Below are 11477 nucleotides of genomic sequence, written 5' to 3'. Positions count from 1 at the left end.
TCTGGGGAAGAGCCAGGTATACACCCTCTCCTCTTTCAGAGTCTCCAAGGGACAGAAACAGAATCTTTAAGTCATAGTTAAGGTTATTTTATGGCTGCATTTTTCACTATTACCAAGATGTCAAGTGCTGGACCAGAAGGAGGTGTCCTCACATAATCCTTCTCCGATTACCCTTTCTCAAAAAGGAGAGATTAGAGACTGGAGATTGTGTGGGTCAATTTAAAAGAAGACAAGAAGGGACGCCTGGGTGGCTCAGTCAGTTAAGCGTCTGCCTTCGGCTCAGGTCATGATCCCAGGGTCCTGGGATCGAGTCCCGCATCGGGCTCTCTGCTCCGCGGGGAGCCTGCTTCTCCCTCTGCCTCTGTCTCTCATGAAAAAATAAATAAAATCTTAAAAAATAAAAATAAAAGAAGACGAGAGGTGAGCACATTCCTGGTATATGGAGGGAAATGAACCTCCATCACCTGCACATGATCAACAGCATTACAACTGGTTCATTTAGAGCATCACGAAGACATGGGCCTGCCCATTTGAAGCTTACATTCCAATAAAGGAGAAATCATGATAGCACGTGATGAATGAACAGATCAATCACTCTGAGGACAGAAGGTAGGACAGAGTATGATATAAGGAGCAGGTATTAGCTGGATTAGATCTCAAAGTCATGTTGAGAGAAAAAAATGACTGTAGGAATAAAATTAAACAAAAATTCCTACCCAACTCTTTTCACAGTGCTAATAGCAATTCGGAAACTTAGTTGATTCTGTCAATTCAAAAATCAGTAGAAGTCAACCAACTTGACCTGTTTAATTGAAATGACCAAAAGAACAAACATGGCTAAAGAACAATTCAGTAACTGTCAGTAAGACAGCCTGAATCTCTGCACTAACTCTGATCCAATTCAGTCACTCTCTGCTACGGGCAGCGATCCAAATGACAATTTAACAGTGGCTGATAAAAGGGGGCACCGGGTAACAGCCTCTAAAAATGACAACTTGCCCCTAAACGTGAAACCAACTCCTAAACCTCCCCAAATCCATCTGGCACAGCCAGCACGTTTTAAACAGCCCACTCTCCCCAAACCTGACTCGGCTGCTGAAGCCAGGCGTCCCAGCCAGCCTGGATGACTCTGCTGTGTCACTCTCTAGGTTGCCAAACTTAGGCAGAAACACATCCATCCACCTTCCCAGAGCTTTCTAGAATTTGTCTGTGGTGTCACGGGCAGTCTACAGCCTGTCGCTTGGCCTAGTTTCAGTAACCTAAGTCTGCTCAATGCACAGGAACAGACCACGTGCCAACCTCAGCCACAGGTCTCCTTTTCTCCCGTCACAGATGGTGTGGGCTGACCAAGGAGATCGCTCACAACAAACACAAACATCCAGATCCTGGGCACAGCAGATGTGTTTGGGGCAGCAGTCTTTTTAACACTGTTTGCTTAAAAGAGCAGGTCTTCCACACTGATAACAACGGGCAAAACAACCTCAACACATGCTCTGCCAAGATAACGTGGGGGCTTCTTCTGCCACTTCTCCGTTAGGTAGAGAGCTTAGCAGGAGTTGGAGGGGCCCACAGGAGGTGTGGATTCCATCGCCTTCTGTAAACCCGGGGCGAAAGAAGCGATTCAAGTCTTAAATAGTGCAGTTGCTCAGTCACCAGAAGCACCAGGACATGCCCTTTTCAAGAGGCTGAGGCCTCAGTCTGAACCCTTGTGCCCGGGGCCAAGGCCACGTGGTTTGCTCTCAGTTTTCACAGCCTGTGCCGTGGCAATCTGAGTGCTTTTGGGTAAGGCAGGGGTGATGTGCCCCTGGCATTTCTTTTCTTTTGGTTATGGTGTTGCCCAGCGATCTTATGATCTTCCGACCTTATGGAGGTTGCAGACTAAATTCTACAGTAAAAACGGAACTGGGTCATCCTGAGAATGGTGTTGAAGAAAGCAATGGTCTACCTCAGAGAATCCACTCTGAGGACAGAGTTCGGGCATACTCTTGGAGGGTGAAAGTAGAGGGGAAGAAAACAGTAGCGTTGGGTTATTTAGTTACTGTACCTTCTCCACCCTTCCAAGGAAGACATTTGGCTGGCAGTTAGCGTTACTGCAGCCCTCACTGAATCTTAGCAGAGAAAAAGAAAGGATGTTGAAGTGAAGGAAAAAGAAATGGATTACCACCAGTGTGTGGATTTTCTTATAACTGAAGTTCACTCAGAATCTGGGGAACAGTCTTTGGCTTAAATTGACCGTGGGGAGATCGTGGCATGCTGAGGTGGCAGCGGGCTGGGGAGAGAGGAGGGAGGGCAGTGGGCCGTGGTTCGGTTTCTCTGAGAGTGATCACTTTTGTAAGGAAGAAGTCCATGGCAATACAGCAAGGAGGCTGGTCTCCAGGGTTCTGAGAAACTCGGGAACTGCAGTTGGCTTGCCGCTTCTACCTTTAACATTCATCTGGGGCAAAGAAGCTGCTTTATGTCCCCGGGAAACAGGGGTGCAGTGGGGTGGTAAAGTGATACACAGGACTTAGTTTTAAAACCAGCGCTTGGTAAAGTGGTAGGACATCCATAAAATGCTTTTCCCGGGAAACAAATCAGAAGCAGAAAAATCGTAAAAATAACCACAACAATATAAAATTAAAACAGCACACATCACAGGATTGAGAGAAAGAGAAATGAGTCATTGAGAAGCAGTGACACCACTTCTTCAAGTGACTAAGAGTTCCAGAACCTTCCCCTGCCCCATATTCTGCTGAGCCCTTTCACCTGGGATGAGGTGAGAATGGCCTGCTGGGGCAAGAGGGCTAGCTTCAGCTCTCATCCAGAACCACGGCCATGTCCCAAACTACCCCTCTGGAACAGAGGCTGAGGGAAATGAGAAGTGACGAGAGGTCAGGATACACTTCTCGGGGCACCTTGTATCTTGAGAGAAAGGGACTTAAACCAGTAGCAGCATACACAGGTGCTGTACATCTGACGACAATAACGAAGATGCACTGACCTATAAAAAGTCATTTAATGTACATTCCAGGATGGCCAACACAGGCTGGTTAGGTAATTAGCCCTTAAAGAGTTCTGTTACAGTCATATAAAAATGTTTTGCCTTGTTAAAAAAAGAAATCTAGTCTAACAAAAACATATCCACCGATGGGCTTGTATTTTTTCCCCATGTTCAGGTTTGCAAGATAATTAAAAATACAAACATAGACGTCTCTGGGCACAGCACTGTCCATTAGCTAATGAGTTTTGGCAGTACACTGCACAGAGGAATACCCCCGCTGGTTTCCGACATTAAGTTAGCTTTAAGCTTATTGGCTATTCCGACAACCGGAGGCAGCTTGGAACCCAGTCCCTGGAAAGCGTTTGCAGGATTTACCACCCGTTTGCCTGACACCTTTTCAATGGTGACAGGCCTGGGCACAGACTTACTAATCCATGGATGTCTTAGTGCTTGAGCTGGGGTCAAACGGGCAGAGGGGTCCCAGTGAAGACACCTTTTCAAAAACTCTATAAACAAGTAGTCCTCACATCCCTTCAATGCTGTCACCCAGTCTTTGCTGCCTGGGGGACCCCGCTTTTTACCCCTACGTGAGCGACCCCCCACAAGCACAACCCTCCCATCTGCCTGAGTAGTCACAGAACAGTAGCGAGGTAGGCCCTTGGAGTTAATGAAGTACTTGGCACGTTTGGATTGCTCCAGAAGTTTAGGTGGTGGCATCCCTAGCAGCTCCATCATGCAGGCCAACTGGTCTCCTTCATCCTCTCCGGGGAAGAGAGGCTGTCCTGTTAAAAGTTCTGCAAGGATGCAGCCAAAACTCCATATGTCTATAGGCGTGCTGTAGCGGCTTCCTAAGATGATCTCTGGAGCTCTGTAGAACCGAGACTGGATATATGTGTAAAGCTTCTGGTATTCGAAACAGCTGGACCCAAAGTCAATGACCTTGGTCGCACTGCGCCCATGGTGTTTCAGAAGAATGTTTTCTGGCTTCAGGTCACAGTGAATGATCTTATTTTTGTGGAGAGCATCCAAAGATTGCAAGATGGATTGAGCAAACTTGCGAACTAACTGGACGCTAAAACCCTGAAATTTGTTTTTTTTAATTAGCTCATAAAGGTCTATGCTCAGCAATTCGAAGGCCATGCAAACATGGTTCCGGAACGTGAAACTTTCCAGCATGTGGATGACATTCATGCTACCAGTTTTGTCCTGCTTTTTAAGATGCTCCAAAATCCGGATCTCCTCAGCGGCTTGACGATGGAAGCGCTTTTCATTGCGCACCATCTTTAGGGCCACATACTGTCGAAGTTTGTGATCGTAGACCCGGGCTACCTGCCCAAAACTTCCCTTGCCAATAATTTTCAGCACCTCATATCGATAAGCTAGATGGTCGCGAGGCACGTGAATATAGGCCCCATCTGCATCATCATACCCGCCGTTATTGGGACCCCCGATCACTCCATGTCTTTTTTTGGCATTTGGGCCCACGAAGTAAATTTCCGGATAATTGATGATTTCCAGCTTCTCGTAAGCAGTGAGGTGGTGTTTATATTGCTTCAGCGCTTGTTCTGGAGTCAGTGGTACCACTTTGGATGCTTTGGCTGAACTGCTGGGTTTTACCGCATTCAAGGTATCCGAACTTTTACCCTGAGAGGCGGTAGGAGAGCATTTTTCAGAGTCGTTGATGCCATCTGACTGAAGAGTATCGGATCTTCTGTTGCCAAATTCTTGAAACAGCTGTTCTACCTTCATCTCACCTCCATTCAGGAAGTGCTGAGTGTGATCTCTTGTTAACTGCTCAGCAGTGATCTATGGAAAAGAAAAATGAATGTAATGGTAAAGCCACTAAAAATAGGGGAAGGATGAAAGAATCCTTCCCCTGCCTGAACAACAACAAAACTGTCCAGTCACATAGGTTACAATGACCCAAAAGTGAGATAAGTAAAGCAGGAGTCAATAGAGACTTGTGTTATATCGATCTTCAGACCCCCTGAGTATTATGGCCACCTCAACCCCTGATATATGCCTTGCTTTGTTCAAGAGAGAATGGTCTTCTTACCAAACCCTAAATGTGCTAAGTTCCTTCTAATAGGTATGTCTTTCTGCTGAGTCTTTTCACCCCACCCACTGTAATCCTGCACTCTTTCAAGGCCCAATTCAAGTCCCTCCCTTCCATCTAGAACTACTCCAAGCCCCTGCTAATTAACCTCATATCCTAACTGTAGCTTTTCAAATCTGTACCACCTGATCTGGCACGTGATTATATACATATTGTCTCATATTGTTTACTGTTTCAAGTATCCTCCCAATTCTTAAGGGCATATATCAGAATCAAAATATGCATATTAAAGTGTTCTATAAAAAGAAAAGGAAGAGAAAAAGAAAAAAAAAAAAAGTGTTCCATAAATGATAAAGCACCAAAAAGGGACAGAGACAGGATTTGAACGCAGGTCTTCTGTCAGTCCAGCACCCTTCCCACGAACACCACTTGGCACCGGGTTCTCCTAGTACCTGTACTACTCTCCACTAGGGCTGAATGATGGCTGTGGCCTGGAATCAAGCAAGACTTCATGATCTACTCCCAGGTTCCCCCCTAAATGACTGAATGCTTGTAGCTCAGCTCACTGAATCACAAGAGTTCTAAGCCAGAGAGAACTTCTGAGATCCTCTGGGCCAATTCTTTATGTATCTGATGAATAACAGTGAGAATCCAAGCCCCACCCGAGGAGATAGGCTTGGCTGAATGAGGGAATTAAAACTGTTTGGTTTTAGGTAGATTTACATAATAAAAGCGAAACTTTGCATGCATCTCAGCCAGTTTTCCTTAGAATTTTCACTACCTAACTTTAATGCACCTACATATTTACTGCGAGTGTGTTGGGGACACATGCTGAAGAAAAGAGATGCCTGACAGGCTTGGCTTAGGTTGGAGTCCTGGCTATCCTGCTTAAAAGCTGTAGGTCCTTGGGCAGGTTGCTTGACCTTTTGCCCAGTTTCTTAGCCTTAGTTTCTTTATCTATAAAATGTGAATAATACCTACTTGCGGGATGCTGTGTGAATCAAATTATAATTAATAATATATGTGAATGACCCTTACAAGCTATAAAACATTTTACAAACACTGGTAATAATTAGATAAAATTCTCAACATATTAAGGTTTAAACTATACGCCCTCTCTTTGCCCTTTCCGTTTCTCTCTTCTCTCTGTGGGACCTCCTTCCATATCTCCAGTCTCCCTCCACCAGACATCTGGCACTACACAGGTCTCCTGCAGCATGATGGCCCCACAACAGGCCCTCCTTTAGGATACATGGAAATACCTCACGCACTTTCTCTCCGGCATAAAACCTGCTTTCAACTTGCTATACAATTTAAGGTGTCACCTCTCCAAGATATTGGAACTTTAACAGAAGAGCAATGCCTTAACCCAAAGGAATGACTCTCTAGGAACCGTGGTCATCAGTGACAAGCTGGTACGAAAGGGATTTGAGGGTCCATCCCTGGGTATTTTACCTACTCTGCCTACATGTAAGAATGTGCTGGCTCTGGAGGTCTTCATTTCTGTTTGTGATAAAGAGAGGGTCTCAGGCACAGAACATTAATAAGAACAGATACAGAACAGAAATTTAATTTTCACAGAACTATTACAATAAAATTAAGGATGTCATTTGGATTTCCTGACTCATGGTTTTTCCTTAGAGTGAGCCTACATCTCTCTCCCTGTGAACTGAGTCTTATTTTGCCCCCTGGAACTACATAGGAATGTCCAAATTTCATGTAAAAGTCCTTCAATACCTAAAAGGGGCTGTCCTGCCCCCACCATTTTTCCCTGGGCTCATCATCCCATTACATCCTCTACTTCACATGGTTGCTTACTATCCTATTCACATTCTCAACACAGGCTGCACTTCATGTCTCTCTTGAAGTGTGGCTCCCAGAGCAGAACACCATGTTTCAGGTACAGTCCACTACGGATTATCAAGGTTTGAATCTCCAGTGCATCTGAAGAATTCCAGGAAGGAGTTTTTCCACACGGGGGGGGTTCTCTTCTTAGGTTTCTTTCCTTTCCTGTACATAACTCAAATCCTGGCCTGAATCAATTATGTATCAAGACTGTTGTGCTATAAATAAAATCTTCCTTCCATTGTTCTAGTAGAATCTACAATTTGCACGCATGTTAAAGGATAATAGTTATAAAATACTATACATTTCTAGTCTGTAGTTATAATCACAATAACCAAGCAGTATATATGACCAACTATACCAATTATTTTCTTATGTCATTATACCACAGGGACAGATAATGCCAGATTAATCATGTTTTATTTAAGAATGCTTCACATACACTGTTAATTTGGAGGGCTCTTGACATTTCAAATACAATCCTCAACTGTGTTAATCAAGTCTTGAAGATCTTGTTGAGAAATTCTGAGAAGGAATATACTTCTCATCCAGACATGAAACACTCCATCCTCTTTTCCTAGCTCTTGGCCCTAAATCTGCAACACAAAGCTTAACCCAATAAAAGCCTATAAGCGGATGATTTATAGTACACAATGAGAACGTAAGAACATCTTGGATAAACAATGAAGCCTAAAGGCTTTGTGAAAAGAGCAATAGGATCTGGGGATGGAGTCACGTCATAATGAACTATAAATGTCAACAAGATGTCAAGGAGCATTTTTTTCAGCAAAGTTTGCAAAGACACCATTAGGTTAGAATGAAAAGCCTATGTCCCAAAAAAACGGTTACTCTTTATATTATACAGTAAGAAATTCATTTTGATCCTGAAACATATAATTTAATTGACCTGCTGGGAGGTGATTAGCATTGGCTAACTCTAAATTAAAGTTACAATGAACTTTTAAGTCACATGTTAATGCCCCAGCCCAACTGCAAAAAAGTTTCCCACAGAGACACGCTAACTGGCAGCCAGTAACCAAGAAAACTGATGGTCAACCAGAGGAGTATGGGATTCTGGAGCTCTCAGAGGTCTTTCACATACTAAAGAAATAAGCTTGCTGAGAATGTAAAGGAAACTTACTGTACTCCAGAGAACAGGTTAAAAATAGGGTGACCAGCCTTCCAAATACATTTAGGCAATACTTTGTAATAATATTAGCCTCAGAACTAGTGAAAAGATTGATTTTAATAGCAAAAGCTGACAAAAAGTTGGGGAGGGCTATGAAAAATGCATGTGATTTTTTTTGGAATATAGAAACAATCTGAGGTCTTAAATGCAGAAATGTGAAGGAGAAATTACAAATCAGTATATTCAGTTATTCAATTTGTTCATTAGGTGATAAATGCAGCAAATGTTAAAGTCACAGGATAGCTTCCCTCTATCCTGGAACTTGTCCAAACCCTATTCTCCCTACTACTCTGTGTATGCTGAGGGAATATGAATTAATTTTTTTATTACCTTAAGTAAAACAGTGTCAAAAGCTAAATGTCTGCAAGATCCAGAATGATTAAATGCATCAAAACCAAACTGTACTATTCAAATTTTATTTATGACCCATAAAGTGATTCTCTGTAGCATACTAATAAGCTAGGACTGCACTTCTATCTGGCAGGAAAAAAAAATGGGCAGATCTATGAATTCAGGGGTATTTTCTGTTTCTGGTTTTTGTTAAAATGAGTTTTTACAACACACTGTGTCATTCTATAACAAAATAAACATTCAGCAGATAAAAGTAGCTTATTATTTTTTTTACTAATGCCATATATTTATCCCAGTGACTGAAAGGAATACTTGTGGCTCCAAATCAAAATCAGTCTGTAAAGCTAAACTTGGACCACAGCAATTGTTATTTCAAAGTCAAGAGAAACCAAAAGGACACAAAAGAGTCTGGGTTGCCAGCAAGAGGTAACTGTACCTTGGGCATTAAGTAGCACTTCCTTCTTTCCAAGACAACTAGAGAGCAAAGAACCACTTCATTTACTTACATTTGGTCTTCTGGGTAGAGGCGGTTCAGAAGGATTGCAGAGTACATTTGAACAGGGTGGGCATTTGGTTTCATCTATCATCATGAAGGTATCATAGACACCATCCCCCAGTCTAGTTGAAAGGATTACAGATAAAATCCTCATCAGTAACTGAAGTATATAAACTTGTATTTTCAAAACATTCTGTGCCTTTATTGCCTCACATCTGCCACAAATAACTAATACAAAAAAAATGTCTACACTGCATGTTGGCACTGAATACAAACAACTGGAGTATTTGGCAAAAGAATAGAGGAAACCCAACTTTTCTTTTTTTTAAAAAGGAAAGCATTTCTAGGTTTGTATTTTGAAATAATTAAAACAAGTCTTACTTTGTGAATGTTGTTAAAAAATAGGGACTATCAGGGCGCCTGGCTGGCTCAGATGGTAGAGCATGTGACTTAATCTCGGGGTTGTGAGTTCAAGTCCCATGTTGGGTGTAGAGATTAGTTAAAAATGAAATATTAAAAAAAATTTAAAAAAGGGACTATCAAAAGGATCTCATTTAACTTACTACTTGAAAAAAGAAAGGCTAGTTTGAATCTGAAGCCTGAAAGCTAACCAGAACAGGAAAAGACAGAGAAAAAAAAAAAAAAGGCAGAGGTAACTATATTTTAAAAGTCAGAGACTTGGATTCTAATCTCAGCTCTACCACTACCTTCTTTCCTGAGCTTGTTTTCCACATGTTATAATGGGAAGAATAGTTCCAGTCTACGTGCAAGAAATAAAAGGTCTTCTTAGGGCTCTCTTCTTTTTATTATTTATTTATGCACCCACTTAACATCTATCTAACTTGTAGAAACATACAGTGAAAAGCACAACAAATACTAAAGGGAGTCTCTAAATTACAAAATGTACTGAATTTCACTTCTTTACCCACTTCATTTTCTGGTGGATGGTGGAAGCTAGATGCTAAAGGACTAAGGACCACCTCTCTGTTCTTTAGCGCTGAGCCTCCACCACAAAAGAGGGAGAGGGTTTATTTAATCCACAAGATGGTCCTAGATAATGTATTTCATCTGCCACTAAGAACATGAATTTCCCAATCACACATTATCAGCCTTTCATTGTATCATTTTTACATAATACACTACAAATACAATAATGATGACTGGGTTGCAGGGGGAAAATTTTTAAAAATCTTTTAAAATATGCTGAAATATTTATTTCAATTTTTTTATTTCAAATTTAAAGTTGCCTTTAGAAACGGTTTTGTAAAATTAGTTCTAGAGCTTTCTTAATTGATGTGTCATAGAAATACAAATAATTTAAAAAGTCCACTAAAATCATTTTTTGGAATATTCTTTTTAAAAACTAGCTCACATTCTGATAGCATTATTTACATCTTTAATGGAAACTGCTTCTCTGACAACAAAAATTCGGGATATGGCTGACTCTTCGCTAACAGCATGAATATAATAAATAAAATGGGACAGGCGTTCATATTTATAGAGAAAAAGACACTGAAGACCTGCAAGTATTCCTATAAATAGGCAGAGGAAATTACCCAAAGGAAGTCTGCATGCAAATGAAGCGGGGGTGGGGCGGGGGGGGTCCCTTGTCTCCTTTTAGGTGTAAAACACAATGCAAGGTGGAGAATCTCTCAAAATAGGATCCCCAGAAAGCCCTACTCAGCACAACCCTTAACCTGCATATCCGAAGCCAGACCGCACCCCTCATGGCAAAACCCCGAGTTCAGCCCTTGGTTATCTGCTCTGAGCAACAGGGCTTCCTTGAAAGGTATTGCTCCCTGCCTCCCCCAGTTTGTTAAAAAGCCCCACAAAAAGTCCCAGCTTCTTAGAGTTCCTTACCATATCCCCGATCTAGGGCTGCTTCTCCTAACTCCGCTCTAGCCCCCTCCCCCGATCACGGCGGGCTGGGGGGGGGAGGGGAGCTGACGGAGGGGAAGAAGGTGGGCCGGTCCCCCGGAGGCGGTCAGAACCCTTCCCTCGTCCCTCCTGCTAGGGGCTCACTCCAACCTCAGCCCAGGCCTTCCCCGCCCCCGGACCTCGCCAGCCTGCGCCAGCCGCCCACTCGGGCGCCCCCAGCCCGTTACCCTGCGGCGCCGTTACCTCCGCTGCTGGGGCTGGAGTCCCGCTCCAGACGGCCCCGCATCCTTCCGCCCCGGCCCGCGAGCCGTGCCTCCCATCCGCTAGCTCGGGACCCACGGGGGGAGGGGCGGCGGTTGGAGGGTCCGGAGTGCAGGGTCCACCTGCGCTGGGGCGGCTGCCGCCGGGGCCGCGACGCTTCCCGGGGGAATCTCGTCCAGACACTGCAGATCCGCGCGCCTTTGCTCGCGACTCGCCTGGCCGGGAGTGGGGAGAGGAGCGACAGGGGCGGGAGGGGGAGCGGTGTGGTCGCCTAGCAACCGCGGCACGCCCCGGGAAACGCCTCTTCGCCGCTACGCGGTGACGCATGGGGGCGGGGCCCGAGGCCTCTCCCCACCGCGCGGCGCTCGGCACTGCCACTCGCGCAGGCTCCGGGAGGTTCGGGGCGGGACGTCAGTCCGCT

General features: G+C 44.0%; 1 protein-coding gene across 1 annotated transcript; it reads right to left on the bottom strand.

Moving 5' to 3' along the window:
- Positions 1-340: 340 nt before the first annotated feature.
- Positions 341-11276, bottom strand: DYRK3 (dual specificity tyrosine phosphorylation regulated kinase 3). The gene is made up of 3 exons (XM_032422175.1): positions 11039-11276; positions 8928-9039; positions 341-4786 (listed from the first exon to the last, which is right to left on the bottom strand). The coding sequence occupies exons 1-3, from the start codon at positions 11113-11115 to the stop codon at positions 3212-3214; spliced, it is 1764 nt and encodes a 587-aa protein (XP_032278066.1). The 5' UTR covers positions 11116-11276; the 3' UTR covers positions 341-3211.
- Between the last annotated feature and the right edge of the window lie 201 nt (positions 11277-11477).

The sequence above is a fragment of the Phoca vitulina genome, unplaced genomic scaffold (genome assembly GCF_004348235.1).
Source record: "Phoca vitulina isolate PV1807 unplaced genomic scaffold, GSC_HSeal_1.0 scaffold26, whole genome shotgun sequence".
Lineage (NCBI taxonomy): Eukaryota > Metazoa > Chordata > Mammalia > Carnivora > Phocidae > Phoca > Phoca vitulina.
Note: the sequence above shows the minus strand (reverse complement) of the source record. Positions and strands in the feature narration are given on the sequence as shown.